Raw genomic sequence first — 15,952 nt, forward strand, 5'->3', positions numbered from 1 at the left:
GGCTCCTTGGGGGCTGTGGGTGCAGGTTCCTTGGGGGCCGTGGGTGCAGGTTCCTTGGGAGTGGTGGGTGCAGGTTCCTTGGGGGCCGTGGGTGCAGGTTCCTTGGGAGTGGTGGGTGCAGGCTCCTTGGGGGCCGTGGGAGTGGGTTCCTTGGGGGTGGTAGGTGGAGGCTCCTTCATCGTAATAGGAACAGGCTGTTTGGTGGTAGTAGGTACAGGCTCCTTGGGCGCTGTGGGTGCAGTTTCCTTGGGGGCAGTGGGTGCAGGATCCTTGGGGGTAGAAGGTGCAAGCTCCTTTGGAGTAGTGGATGCAGGCTCTGTGGGGGCCATGGGTGTAGGCCCTTTGGTGGTAGTGGATGCAGGCTCCTTAGGAGTGGTGGGAGCAGGCTTCTTGGCGGTGGTGGGTGCAGGCTCCATGGGGGACATGGGTGTAGGCTCCTTGGGGGGGGTGGGTACAGGCTTCTTGGGGGTAGTAGGTGTGGGCTCTTTGGTGGTGGGTGCAGGCTTCTTGGGGGTAGTGGGTGTGGGCTCTTTGGTGGTGGGTGCAGGCTTCTTGGGGGTAGTGGGTGTAGGCTCTTTGGTGGTGGGTGCAGGCTTTTTGGGGGTAGTCAGGACAGGTTTCTTAGTGGTGGTAGGAGCAGGGGATTTGGTTGTAGTTTCAGCTTTGGGTGTAGGTTTAGCAGGAGCTTTGGATGTGGGTACAAAATCTTTAGCAGATGTTTTCTCTGTACTTCGTGTCTCTTTAGCTGAAGTAGTCTTCTCTTTGTCTCTACTTGAAGTCTGTTTATTTGTTAAAGAAGTCTCTTTAGTTTCAACTGCTGTCTCCTTACTGGTTGTTAAAGATGTCTCTTTGGATATATCAGAATTAGGTGGAAGACTGGGTTTAGGATTCGTTGGTTTGACTGTTGTAATCTTGGGAGATGTGGTAACTTTATTGCGTTGGGTGGTAGGAATGTCAGGAATTGGGGTGAGCTTGACGTCACCATTGTCCAGTCCGCTTCCATCTTCATCTACAACCGGTGGTTTAGGGGTAGGTTTCTTTTTAGGAGTTCTTTCCTTCTTGTTATCTTTTACTAGAAAAAAATATATACACATTTTTAATTTTTGAATAGTTTTCTTTTTAATAATGACCTAAAGAGCTCGTCCTTGTCAACTAGCTGTGTTGATAGCTGATCAACTGCCTTATCTTGGGCAAATTGCTAACCTGTAAGATGTCTATTAATTTACTGTAAAATGGGAAATGATGAACTTATCTGATTGGCCTATTTTAGGGAATTGATGAGAGGGGTGAAAAGCACAGGTAAAAATCTATACTTGAAATTACCATCATGATCAACTACACAGATTTGTCTCTATTAATGTTCTTTGCCTCTCACTTCCTCCACTTCTCTTCACACTGCTCAGTGCCCCGCTCTTCTTCCTGGAAACATAGTTCCAACATCTTAAAAATTCACTGTACCAATTGGCCTCGGAAGCCTCTACAACTACACCCCAGGAATCTGTTCCAGTCAACCCAGTGGTCCTTACTAAGCTGTTTCCATACACACGGCTGTTAGCTGCTGTCTTCCCTCTGGTCGCCTAAACTCAGCAGCCCAGGGGATGCAGAGGGGATCAGGATGCCATGCCAGCCAAAGGCCCTGTTGAGCAGGATTTCTGTTCAACCATAGGTGAAGTTCAGAGCCCAAAGAGCACATCAGGAGCTCATCCCTGAGATTGAGTACCGTTTAGCAGACATGTGTTGCCCTTGTGGAAGACTCTGGATGATTCAAAGACTATTTGGCTGTTCTGCCAGAGTAAAGGCTTCAGGGGAAAGAACAACTACCCAGGAAATAGAGTTCTTCAAAACTCTAGTAACCAAAATTTAGTATTTCCTGGACAAAGAGAATATGTTTATTTCAGAAAATAACAAAAAATAGAACAAAAGGAATCGTTTTTTAGGAGGTAATAGCCTACTCTGTGGGACAGTCTCTACTACAAAAAAAATCAACCAGATCTGAGATATAATTTATTTAAAAAATAATAAAAAGGAGCTGTAAGATGTTGATACTTATATTGCCTTTCCCAGAGATGTGTATGAGACTTTAATGGATTAACATTTTAAAACACTTAAAGTAGCATATAAATGTGTGCAAAATAAAATAGGAAAAATAAAAACACAAGGAACAAAGAGGAAGAAAGCAAAGAAAGAAAAATGATATCAGGTAGACAGGAATTAAAATAAAAAACCATAAATAATCATCTCTGGTGCCATCCTGTGTTTCCAGGACTGCTGCTATAGCATCTTCTTTTCCTTTGCTTTAAGAGTGCTTTCTTAGCTGCTTTGCACTAGTTTCCTAGAGGAAGTTCTCATTAGTATCTTCTAAAATAATTTTTACAAATCTATACACGCCCCAAATATTGAAATGTCCTCAAACCATTCTACCAACACGCATTGCTTTCAGATAATTATTTTTAAATATGGCATTGATATAGTCTTTGATCTTTATCAATGCTCAAACCTTTGGGTTTCTTCTTTAATTCTTTATTAGCAGCTGAATTTTTGGAAGACTTGACTTTCCGAATAGTTGAAGAGGAAGAGGAAGAGGAGGAAGAAGACTCTTGATTTTCAGAAACAGAATGTTCTATAAATCAAATAAAAAAGTTGATCACACCAACTGCAATTTAAAGCAAAAAACCGCCAGTCCAAATACAACAAAAAAATGCTGTTGACTGATCTACGAATGTCCGTGTTCAGCTTTTTAACTTATCAGTAATATGATCAACTGCTCTTTAAATTTGTCAATTAAAAGCAAGGTAGCTAAGCTTATCACAGATACTATGGATATATATTACTTTCTCTCACTTGCCCCATATCTCACAGAATCTAATTACTCTGCAGAAGATCTGGGCTTATTTTCCCAATGATATTTGTCTTCTGATTATAAGCTACACCCATGCTGGATTCAGTTGTAAGAAAAATAAATATCTGAGGGTTTATAATTTGGGTTAAACTTTGACTTAAAACACATTTTTTAAAAAGTGTAATGAGGCTTTCATGACTCACATGACTCTTTTATTCTATGAAGAGTCTTTTCAAAGTAGTCCACCTACAACTTAGTCTATCTCCAAACCTTTTATTACATCTGTCATCTTCCTACCTTCTGTTATTTCCTCTGATTCTATAACTTTCTTAGTCTTCTTCTTGTTTGGTGATTTGGGTGAACGTTTTGTTGTTGATTTGATGGTTTGAGATGCTCCTGGAGGTGGAGGTGCAGTCTTTGAAGATGGTGATGGGGGATTATGCACTGAGGCCAAGCAAGACAAGTCAGTTAACATCTTGTTGACATTCATCAGCAACTCTTAACTGTGAAAGGCACGGATGCATCTGGTTTCAAGAATAGAGGCTGCTGAAAACCAGCATAGGCAGGCTCTTAGCCTAAAACTATACTGCAAAGTGATTAATTCTGAGGATGCATTGCTATAAAATATAGTTTCTCAAATTGTTATAAGTTACGACAAGGGGCAAAGGGTCAGGAGTCAGAAAACCTGAATTCCAATCCTACCCCTGCAAGGCTCTACCCTTGTGACCTTGGGCAAATGAGTTAACCCTTTTTGAATTTTGTTTTCTGGTCTGCAAATTGAGAAATTTATTCTAGATGATTTCTGAAGGCATTTCCCTGCCTATAAATACTTGACTCTAGGGGCAGCAGGGTGGCTCAGTCAGTTGAGCATCAGATTCTTGATTTCAGCTGAGGGCATGATCCCAGGGTCATAGGATCAGCCTCGCAGCAGACTCCACACTGAGCATGGAGCCTGCTTAAGATTCTCCCAATCTCTCCTCTCTCTGTCTCTCTCTCTCTCTCTCTCTCTCTCTCTCAAGAAAAAAAATACTTGACTCAGTCAACTCCATTCCTTATGCCAATCTTCTATGATGGTAGAAATAATTACTGCATGTGAATGACAGGTATTTGTGCTCTTGAGAAGAAAAATATAATAAATACATTTGTCCTATTTTTATATTCATTGAATTAAATGGTGCCAATCCACCTTTGTTCTTTTAATTACAAAAGCTGTACATGAATATTTAGTCTTGTAAAAAGTTCACACCTTCACATTATGCTTTTCTTAAAATGTGTAGCCCTTCCCCAAGTTAAACAACTGTTAATGATATGGTATGTGTCTTTGAAACCTTTTCTCACCTATCTTCCTACCCTTTCTGTGTCTAGAAGAGAAAACAAGGGATATGTTTTGATCATTAGGAACCAGAAGAAAAGGAGAGGGACTTCTGAAAGATAAGAAAGTGAAGAACAATGGAGATGCTTTGGGTAGAGGTAGTTGTGATAAATCTGCTCTGACTATAAACATCCTAGGAACTCTTGCCCATGCGGTCTCCCAAGAGCTGATGACCACAAACTTTCCTCTGTCTTCCCCCAAACAGCTCACTTTGAGAAACAGTTCTACCATATACTGGCTTGTTGGAGTCCAAACAACTTCTTTTCAGTTCTTGAAACGCTATGATTTTGAGATATATAGATGCCTACCAGCTGTATCTACAGCAATCCCGAAACAACTAAGAGGCTGTGTCATCAGACAATTTGGTTGCTACTTGTAAAAAATAAGTATTCAATCCCAGGGCAGTTCCATTATTTTCAGGTGAGACCCTGACTATCTTTGTGAATTCTTTAAATGAAGCATGACCTTCATCAATTTTATTGTTGTTGAGTTCTGCTTAAACCTCAGGTGATCTGACCCAGCACCTAGTAGCATAAAGCATGGTTTTCAACATGTTCTTTCAATGCTTCATCACTCTCTACCCAACATCCCTTCCCACTCATCTTCTGCCTAAAATAAATTCTTAAGTTTTTTGTCTCACAGCCAAAACCATTATCAGGGCAATGAGCAAACACGTATCCTTCATCCTGGATCCTTCTGAAAGCTGCAGGAACCCCACACTCTTGAGTTTTTTTATTATGAGGGTGTTGTCTCCATCATTTTTGGACTGCTTTCCAATGAAAACATTGAACAGTTAAATATCCATCAATTATGCTGATTAACAGTTTTTTACCCTATTTCTCCACTGTCCAAAAGACGCAGGATGTCCAGTCTTGTTTAAATAAAATGATAAGATTATGCAATCAATGCTTATTTTCACTTTTACCTCCACAAATATTGTTGTTTCAACAAGGTAGAACTTAAGAATAAACATTTGGTAAAGAAAGGAATTCATTATTTAAATATTTCTTAAATGGTTTTGGAAAATATGAAGAGTTTTATTATACTCTCAGATTACTTCTCCAGGACCTGTAACCAGAGAAGATGATTTTAAAATGGAAAAATATCACTTTTCATTGACTCTATGACATACAGGGATTTAGCTAGGGACAACCATGGGCTCCAGAGATGGGAAGGGACATACAACAGATGGTTATCAACTTCTTGGCAGGGTTGCCTATATATTTAGTGTCTTTAATTGAACTCCTAACTTTACTAGTTTATAGAAGCTGAAAGTCTCATTTTGTCCTTCAGTATACACTCAAAATCCCTGAAGCCCAAAGCACAGCTAACTCAAAGGACCACTGGCTGTTGGGTCAGCGCCATTAGGGGGAGACAAGAAATCCTGGAGGTGGTTACTGTTAATTTCACCTGAAATTGAACCACACCTGAGGAAAAGTATGCGCACTCAGCCCCTGTCCTCTCTATTCCTCAACCACTGATCTCTGGGTGCTCCTGGAGACTGGTGGAGCCAGGCAGTGCTGTTGGAAGAAGCTTTCCTTCATTAATTCATCTTGGTGAAGCAAAATTAATATGCAATGGCTTGTGTTAGTAAAATCAAGTCCTTAGATGGAATGCATATTGGACATTATCAGCAAAGCTAAGGTAGGTGCATAGATCTGGCTGTACTGAGAGGCACTGATTGGTACCATGATGCTTACCTTTTTCACAAAAATCCCCATAATCGGAACAGCACTTGCCATACTTCTTACATTCTGAGTCACAGTCACACTCCCTCCCTCTTGCAAAGGACTCGAAGCAGCGGCCTTTACAGGAAAGCTCTATCCAGAGCAAAACAAAACATTATAGATTATTGATGATGCAGCCATGCCCATATAATGATAGCCATTTCCCACCTTATAGCTGCCTCAAGTTCCCAAAGTGCATTTCTGAGTCTTTGTTTGGATTTGAAAAATACATGGTTTTCTAAGTGGAGAAGTCAAGAAAGAAATATGGTGCCTCAGAGAAGCTTCTTTTGCCTTTCAAGACTCTAAGAGACACCCCAGTGCTGTCTGAGTTATTTCACGTATGGACAATGGGAAGGTGGGAACCCTTCATATGAAACCCCCCCGTCCTCTTCACCTGACACCATGGCTTTGTAATAGATGTTTATTAAATGAATGTTTAGATCCTACAACAATATTCCAAAGAGCTGGCTTACTATAGATAGGTCACTCTTTAGGCTCAAAAATCATTTAAAATGCAGACTTTTATTATGACAAACTGGGCAACATGTAGCATTGAAAGATGTCAGCCTAATCCCATGGCATGGATTATACCTACTCATTTCAGAATAAGCCTTGGCTGGAGGCACAATAACTTTAGCCTATTTAAAATGATTACCCTCAAAACACATAACTATACAGCAATATATTCATCAACTTCACATACAAATTCTAAAGTAAACATAACTTTGAACCACTTTTAACTATAATTTTCATAAATTGGATATAAAATGCCCCTGTGTTAACAAAATGAGCTAAAATGCATTCAAGTGAAATACCACTCATCATTTAAAATTCAGACCCTTTTGGGTTTTAACTGAAGTTCCTCATTAGATATTAATGCTTTGTACTTAAAGTGATTTATTTTCAGGTAATTAAGAAACATATTCATATCAAAAAGTCAAACAGTAGATAAGATTATTTTATGTCAATGGATTCTTTTGATGAAGCTATTGAAGGACCATCACTAAGTCATTATATCTCTGACTGGTAAGTGAATATTACTTATTACTATTTGCTTAATGACTCCTAAGTCATAGTATTCTCTATTTAAAACAAGATATTTTACGTGGGACTAGTCAATAACCTTGTGCACCTGACAGAGTTCAGGCGCTCCTCCTCCGCCCTCCCTCCAGAGTCACGAGCTTTGACACCATCCTGAAGTACAGCACGCTGCAACATTTATGCAAGGAAGGGAAAGGCATTTAAGCGAAAAGAAGCGCAGTAATGTGGAAACAGCGCTGAAAGGGGCTGCAAAGGGACTCACAGAACAGTGCTGCTTGACAGGGGAGACACTAGCTGTCAGGACTTACCCACAGTGCAGACTTTCTTGAAATCAGGGCAGCACTCCATGTAGTGTTGACAGTTATAATCACAGTTGCAGGTGGCATCTCTAGAATACCCTTCCCCACATCTCCCTGCACAGCTTGGTAAATCTAAAATTATACAATACTAGGGTGAACATGGCCAAACCACTTTACAGAAAGGAAGAGGTCTAATGAGGACAGAGCCGTTTGGTCAGGGAGAATTTTATCAATTGGAAAAGGTTGGGAATGATGGTTAGCAATAGGTCCAGGTGATCTTTGCCTTATCTCTTATGTGACCTCGATCATGTCACTTCATTCTTCACCAGATTGAGAAGATAAATACACTTTTGAAAACCAGGCAAAGTTAATGGCCTTTCATGAAGAGGGTGATATTCCGGTGGCAGGGGGATCGGGGGAGAGCAGCCACAGCTCTACTGAGGCTGCTGCTAAAATGATGACTAGGTGACATTTATTGAGCATCTCTGTGTCTCTGTGCTGTGCACTCAGTCATATGTTATCTCTAATGTTTATGAAAATGCTACTAGGAGAGTATGAGCTCAAGGATACCTGGCTAGTTAATGGTTCCAGGATATGTATTATACATAAATTGTGTTACCTATAATACCTGTAATAAATATGTATTACCTACAGATTATTCACATTGACCTCTTTCACTCTCCAAAGTATCTTGATTTGGATAATAAGTTACATGGTCACCTGGATGTGAACCCTCACATATCCGGTTCTAAAGCCAACACTTTTCCCACCCAATCACATTGCCTCTCTTCCATCATGTTGAGCTTAAAACCAGCTGGTTAGGCTAGGAACAACTTCCCTAGGCTTCCTCCTCCTTTTATTGGTGAGGATAACCAGTCTTTAAATGGTGAGGAAGTCAGATGTTCACAACCACAGCTACAGAGAATACAACATAAATAACTGTTCAAATAGCATCTGGGCATGAATATAAAGATCACAGTTATTCTGGGTGAATCAAAACAGAAATGCGAATAAAAGCATAGCTATCCCTGGATATATTTTTAAAAATTATTTGGAAAACACCTTCCTTAGAGATAACCACAAAAATGTAAAAATCGAATCTGTCTCTGGAATAGAAATTGGCAGGTGCAATGTCCTAAATCCATAGAAGGACATTGAAACACACTGAAAAAAATCTCAAAATAATCAGTCTGGGAAACAAAGTCTTCACATGCAAACAAAATAGTTAATATTAGGACAATTTTCATGACCTTTTGGGTACGTATGTGCACAATACATACAAAGATGCATATATAGTGTATGTATATAAATACATATATTATATATAAGGGAAAAGGAGAATAAAAAGTTGAGAAGGCGAGAAAAAGCAGACAACACAACATTAAAGTCTATTCTTTCCTGGTTTGCAGATTTCTGAATGAGGAAATCAATTATCTTTATGGGGAAAGTTTATTTTCATAGACTAAATTATTATCCTACTATTGCCACTGTGAATTTTAAGAGCTAATTTTAAATTCATTCATTTACAGGGAAGTAAAACCATTTTGGAAAACAGCTGATCTTACTCCAGAGGAAAGGTAAGTTAGGAAATGCTCTCAGTTTTGTGAGCCTTGTAATGCTATCACAAGACAGCAGAGGAGTCTCGAGATAGCGTAAAGGCCCTGATGCCTTATTAAATGTTCACGTTTGAGTCCATGTGTTTTTCCATCTTGTCTAAGTGATTCTGAAACTATGTCCATGGCAGGCAGTTATCTCTCATACTTAGGTCTATGGGAATTTTAACTATTTTCCTGGAAATGTCTATTTTATAAATGTAATTTCACCATAACAATCATGCACCTTGATTTTTCTTCTCTCAGGTATTGCTTATCAAAAAAAAAAAAAAAGGACATGGAAATCCAATGTTTGGTATTATTGTCATTGATCAATTTTGATCACACGCTAGAGACTTTTGCTAAGGTGATTACATTGGATATATCTTAACATTCTCTAAACGTGAATGACAAGAACTGTTCATTCAAGACAACTGTTTTTAGAGGACTGTGAATAGTTCAATATTATAATACAAGATGACATTCTCACAAGTATAAGTCCATTCCTGGATGAATTGTCCTTGTAAGAAACAGACGCCTTTCGAAATTAATCCAAGGCCATGTAAATCTCTGCCAATGCTCACTGTACCGTGGAAAAGACTCATTCAATGTATTATAAACATGGAGGCAAAAATTACATTTAAACATTGTTCTTTTTAGTTCATCTGATGATATTCTATCACACTAGCATAGTTTTTTCATGTGTCTATGTTGTTTTTAACTTTGGAATCATCATAAAAATGAGTACAAAAATTAGTCCATAGAAAAGCTCCAAACTTGAAAGCCTTCATAAGACATAAGAAGAAGAACTCCAAAATGCTTAGAAATATGTTACATATGCTTTACATAATTTTAAAATTATATTATACATTAAACTCAAACAAGTGTACACTTTTAGAAATCTATTTCTTTTGTTGTCATAATAGTCAAAACGGAATGATTAGGTACAGTTGTTAAATAAGTCTTTTCGATGGTTAAGGTACCTTGAGAAGAAACTTGCTGAATCAAGAAAACAGAAAGCAGCAGCAAGTACATGGGAAGTATTTTCCACTCCATGTCTGTTTCCAGATACGAGACCTCACTGAAAATAAAAACAAAAATCAGAAAACTTCTCTTTATCTCACCACTAATTTAAGCCAATGTTACTTACAGTGTTTCGGTAACTTTTAAAATGCGATTTAACAATAAAACCACTCACTCTTGAATCAAGACTGAGAAAGATAACCAGCCGTAAGGTTATTGTAAATATTTCACCAATATTTAACAAATAGAGTCAATCTTATGCTGGAGAAATCAGTGAGTCATCATCTCAGTCATGTTATAGTCCACGTTAATACTTTATAATTCCCCCAAATAGAAAACAGCCTTGTCTCAAACCCCTATTTAAATTATGATATATACTTACAGTGCAAGGTTTAAATCCCAGCTTGGGGGAAAAAATAACCAGCTTCAGTAAAATTTAATTTAACAAACATAGGAGTGATCGTTTCAACTTTCCCTTAACTGTCCATATAAATTTGTAAGCTTCCAACAGGTGTATTGCAAAGCTGTGATCCTTTTCGAAACTTTCCTACTCCTGTCCTTAAAAATTGTTCTCAAACTCCTTTAGTAAAGCATAGCCCTATTGGATTGAAAACACATTTAATTCCACAAAGCAAGTTAACTTTGACACTTACCGGTAAAAGCAGTAATGAGTTTTTCCAATGTCCTGGAAGTCTTATATATCAGTGCAAATATATTGGGATGAACCAATTAGTCCAAAGGTTAGACAGAATCAACAGTGACAACGCTATGAAATCAAACTTTCCTCATTAGTTGGAAGAGGGCCCAGACAACTAGACTTAGGCAACATCTGGAAAACACTTCCATTAAGAAAAATGACTACTACAAAATAAATTTAGGATTATTGGCCAAAACACACTTCTAATTTCTGAGTGAAATGAACAAATTGTTCTGAGATGGTAAATAGTCCTGGCAACTTTTGACTGCAGCAGATTCTAAATAGTCAAAAGTGGGTATCACTTCTTTCTTCCCCTTCTTCCCCCAGTTAAGTCTAGCAAAGAGTGATTTTGAAACTTATCTACTGTTAGTTTGTGGCACAACTTTTGTTAACTTACACTATTAAATCAAATGTACATTGCTTTTCTTGAGTATTTTCACTTTCACTGAGCACAGAAAATAGGCTCTTAATTGCCTCCCGGTGGATGGTCTGCAAGAGTGGATTTTGTAGCTTCCTTCACCATGTAAAAACCTCCTTCAAAGCTGTAGGGTAAGAGGTTCTGACACACAGAGAACAAACAGGGGTGGGTGGGAGAGGCGAAAATGGGTGATGGGCACTGAGGAGGGCCCTTGTTGGGATGAGCACTGGGTGTTGAATGTAAGCCATGAATCACGGAAACCTACCCCCAAAACCAAGAGCACACGATATACACTGTATGTTAGCTAACTTGACAATAAGTTATATTAAAAAAAGCAAAAACAAAACCCACTGTATCCATCTCCCTTAGCCTTTTTATATAAGCACAGCAATGTTTGGGGAAAGGTCTTTTATTTTACTTTTAATATTTTATTTATTTTTGATACAGAGAGAGACAGAGTATGAGAGGGGGAGGGGCAGAGAGAGAGGGAGACACAGAACCGGAAGTAGGCTCCAGGCTCTGTGCTGACAGCTAGCTCAGAGCCTGACGCGGGGCTCGAACCCACGAACGTGAGATCTGACCTGAGCCGAAGCCAGAGGCTTAACCGACTGAGCCACCCAGGCACTTGGGGAAAGGTCTTTTAAATTACTAATTTAGTTTCCTTACCACCGAAAATGTGAACTATTACCAGGTGGAGCTTTGTCAGTTCCGCTCAAGGCTTTACCTCAGTTTGATAGGAAACGTTCCTGTTAAAATCCTATCTACCTACATAAGGCGGAGCTTGTGTCCGAGTACCTCCCTGAAGCTGTCCTAGATTAAGCCCAACCACATTGAGAATCATAGTCAACAAATGTACTACCTTTCACTGCAATATTCTGTTCATCTGTCTCCTTCCCAACAACCCCACCCCCCACAATCTCACTCCCGCAGACTGCGGTTTCCCCAAGGACAACCAATGCCCTTGCCTTCCAATGCCCTTGCTTCACCAAGGTCGTGTGTTTAACATGAGCTCGTTGAATCAAACTGTGGTGTTCTGCTGTGTGCTAGATATTTGGTAGGCACTGCATTGGAGTATCAAAAGATGCCTTTGAGTTAAATATAATCCTCCACACTTTACAAATAAAATGAAGACTCAAAAATGAAAAAATCTGTGACTCATGGAGGATACATGAGGAGTAGGAGCCAAAGCCAAGATTTGAACCCAAGTCTCTTCATTTAAATTCCCTCATATTTCTACTATAATCAGCTTCTTTTGATCAAAACCATCACTTAGTACCTAACGATAGCACTAGCTTTTATTCCTTCATGTGTACAGGTGTGTTTATGAGATTGTGACCTTTGTTAAGACAGGGGTTTTATTTATTTAATTTTTTTTATGTTTTTCATTTATTTTTGAGATACCGAGAGAGACAGTGCACGAGCAGGGGGAGGGTCAGAGAGAGAGGGAGACACAGAATCTGAAGCAGGCTCCAGGCTCTGAGCTAGCTGTCAGCACAGAGCCCGATGCGGGGCTCGAAACCACAAACTGTGAGATCATGACCTGAGCCGAAGCTGAACACTTAACTGACTGAGCCACCCAGGTGCCCCAAGACAGGGGTTTTAATATAAACATCTCTTTTCTTCCCACAATACTTATTTTAGGCTAAATATATAATGTAAAAAGACAACTTAGAGACTATCTGTTCACTTCTAAGTAATCTCCTTCCTCTGGGAACTGCCTCTCCATCTGCAGGGGTATTTCCCTTTTAGCCACTTTTACACGTGTGATTTTTGCCCCAACAACTGTAGCCGGTAAGATGAGGAGTGGAAAACTGAAATAAATTGTGCCAATATGGTTTCCTGTTCTGGAAATTTGGAACTGTGATTTGGAGATGGCAAGTTTGTCTATGTAGGCCTGTAACATGTAAGCTTCTGTCCATGAGCTGAAGAAGTGGAAAAAATCCTTAAGAATCAAGAGGTTCAAATGAAAGAGCTCTAGTCTTGGTTACTCCTTGTTCCTGATTCCCAGATGCCTCCTTGCTCTGAATCTTTCTGGTAGACTCCCCCTTTGGGGCTGAAGCTGGCTAAAGATACTTTCCGCTCCTTAAAATCACTAATCATTGCAGAGTAGAGGTACAAAGGATCCTGTTGGCTAGAACAGAACCAAGTTCTCCGCTGAGTTTTACTGAGATCAAGAGGGGGAAGGGAACTAGAAGCTTTGTAACTTTTTCAAGTCAGACCTTTACAGTGTTCCCTTGTTAGTTGTTCAAAATTCTGGGAATACCAAGAACATTAGATATACATAGACACACAGACACATATTCTTAAAACAAATATAAACTGCTTTCTGATTATTGCCTTTTAAAACTTTCCATGCTACCACTTTCCTTCCTTGGACAAATTCTTATAATGATGGCAAATGATATTCTTTTTTTTTGGCAAATGATATTCTTAATATGATTGAAAAATCTGCTCTAGTACACTTGTTCTGAAGACCAGGTTCTATTCTAAATTTGGAAAACTGAAAATAAAACAAAACACACACACACACACACACACACACACACAATTGTGACCATTAATACCTTTAAACATATCCATTAACACACTCTCATTTTCATCAAATATATTTTCTCTGCATAACAAAGTATGGAAAAGAATGAAAACTGTTTATTAAATGTCCAACTTATAAATACCTGATTTGCATAATGCCATTGGGTAATGAGGCTATTTGGGTAAGTAAAGTCTGCCTTCAAGGCACAGAGGCATTTTAATTTTATTTACTAAATATATCTTTATAATGTAGACTAACTGCATCATTCTGTGAATATTGGGCCATTTAACCCTCCTTACTGATCACATAGCAATCATTTCATTGGTTATAGGTACCCGCTTTGAGGTTTCTTCTCATTAAAGGTAGTTTTTTAATGGTCACTTAAAACACATTTAATTGGAATGAAAAGTATCCTAGGACTAGTTTTTGGTGGGGAGATAGGGAAAGGAGAGTGAAGAGAGATGGAGGACATAAATAATATTGGGGCCGATACTCATCTTCTAGAGGTGACCTCCACACAGCTCCTCCTCACAAATGCCAGTCTCTGTCCTGGCAGCAACACAGCGACACCTTCAGAGAACACTCCAGTATGCTTAGGGATATCTGCGCTGCATTAAATTACCCCAGACTGTTGTGCCTTCTCCTTGGTGTGCTGTCTCCATCCCTGCCATTAGCCAGCACTTTGCCCTGTAACCAATGTGTCTGTACCTAGTGGCTTCTCTCCATCTTTCCACATCTTTGATGTGTTTCATTTTCTTCCAGCAGCAGCCTAGGAAAAACTGAAGCATGCCAGGGGAAAACCACAGATGCAGTCTTGCTCTTTACTGCCCCCATTTTGCTCACAGTGCTGTTAGAGCGCTCTAGAAGTGGAATAACTCCTCTCTTTTCACATGGAACAGTGACCAGGATTTGGGGACTACCTCTGTATGTTCTGTTCATGGCATTTTCACATACTGGAAAGCGTTGTGGCTTTTTTTCTGAATGTCGAGCCAAGATCTGACCATTAGGTAAGAAAAGTATTATTGCATTAGCTCTGGAAGGGTGTGGCAGTCTCATAATTGCTCCTGATCTTTTGTACTTTTTTCTAGCTGCCCAGCGGGAGGTTACATTGCCCAGCTTCCTCCGCAATAATGTGTGGCCAGATGAGGCATTTCCTCCTATGAGATGTGAGTAGACGAGATATGTACAGCCTCTGCTGCTTTCCCAGCAGAGAATCACTTCATCTGGACTTCCTGTTTTCCTCCGTTCCTGCAGACTGGAGGGCAGACTTCAGAGCCCAGCCTTCATTCTGCAGACAGGAATGGCCGCCTGGGAAGAGCACCATTAATGGAACTTACAGGCACTCCCTTTCTCTGGACTAGTCAGGAGAGTTGCATAAAAGCAAATAAAACTTCATTTTATTTGGACAACTCTAATTTGGGGTCTTTTAATTACAGCAGCTACCCTCACATAGAAACCTTAGGAAATTTCCAGCTATTTAAAGGGCTATATTCTAAAAGTTGATTTGTATACTGTACAGCAACGTAAAGAATGGACTCTTGGTGATAAACTATTGATATCGGGAAGGGAGAAGTAAGCTATTTTTGCCCCTAGATGACATAATTGTGTATGTAGAAAATCCTAAGGAATCTGCAAAAAGAACTTGAAAAACTAATGAATTTAGCAAAATCACAAGACCAATAACATGATCCCTGTTGAGGCCATTGACACATGAACGGAGATGTGCTGCCTCTTTTGACTGTTCTAAGAATAAGCGTTTATTTGTTTATTTGTTCATTCATTCATTCAATTCTTTTGGTGAGCAAAAAGTGCTCACTACATGTCAGCTCTAGTATAAATTGCTAGAGATATGTGCATGTGCAAGAGAGAGCCTCTGGTCCCTAAGAGATTTTGCTCAGGGAGTCAGACATTTAAATCAATAGTTTAAGTAACATGTGAAAAGGAGGAGGCAACGTGGCGAACCACTAAGATTGGGCTTTGGCATCAGCCAGACCATTGTTCAAATCTTAGCCTCAGTATTTTCTACTTATCTAATTTTCTTGTCTTATCAAGTCCTCAGTTTTCCCTCTGCAGAGTAGTAGCAATAATTCCTATTATTATTTGGCACTGCAGAGATGCATCAGAGATAAGAAAGAACTATGTTGAACAATTGTGATATGTGCTCAATAAATTGGGGGTATTATGATTGTGGGATGGTTGCCATTCAAGAGCTGTAGACAAAGTGGCTATGGGACCTGGGATGAGAAAGTGCCAGCTTCCTCCAAGGAATTCTTCACAGAAGGGTGATGACGACATGTAATCTGGATCTGCAGTCTTGTATGGCTGTGAACAGGGGCAATAAGACAAAGACCATGATCACTGGCAAAATGATATAGCTCTCTTTTTCATTCTTCTTGCCTGTTTTGTTTTTT

General features: G+C 39.5%; 1 protein-coding gene and 1 long non-coding RNA gene across 3 annotated transcripts in view; one reads left to right on the plus strand and one right to left on the minus strand.

The window, feature by feature from the left end:
* The window catches only part of PRG4 (proteoglycan 4), a 15,782-nt gene extending 5,841 nt beyond the window's left edge, over positions 1-9,941 (minus strand). Inside the window, exons 1-6 of one of the 2 annotated variants that reach the window (XM_029935179.1) lie at positions 9,854-9,941; positions 7,288-7,410; positions 5,912-6,031; positions 3,137-3,283; positions 2,498-2,620; positions 1-1,072 (exon numbers count right to left, since the gene is read on the minus strand). The exon at positions 1-1,072 is cut by the window's left edge and continues 1,304 nt beyond it. In XM_029935179.1, coding sequence (XP_029791039.1) covers positions 1-1,072; positions 2,498-2,620; positions 3,137-3,283; positions 5,912-6,031; positions 7,288-7,410; positions 9,854-9,926 — 1,658 coding nt within the window. In that variant the 5' untranslated portion in view covers positions 9,927-9,941. The remainder of the gene's footprint in view (positions 1,073-2,497; positions 2,621-3,136; positions 3,284-5,911; positions 6,032-7,287; positions 7,411-9,853) is intronic. The other variant, XM_029935180.1, reaches the window with a different exon arrangement.
* On the plus strand, positions 8,802-14,947 carry LOC115288134. The gene is made up of 3 exons (XR_003906822.1): positions 8,802-8,855; positions 14,307-14,548; positions 14,630-14,947. It is a non-coding gene; the product is annotated as an uncharacterized LOC115288134 (long non-coding RNA).
* Positions 14,948-15,952: the final 1,005 nt, after the last annotated feature.

This window comes from Suricata suricatta, chromosome 3 (assembly GCF_006229205.1).
Source record: "Suricata suricatta isolate VVHF042 chromosome 3, meerkat_22Aug2017_6uvM2_HiC, whole genome shotgun sequence".
Classification (NCBI taxonomy): Eukaryota; Metazoa; Chordata; class Mammalia; order Carnivora; family Herpestidae; genus Suricata; species Suricata suricatta.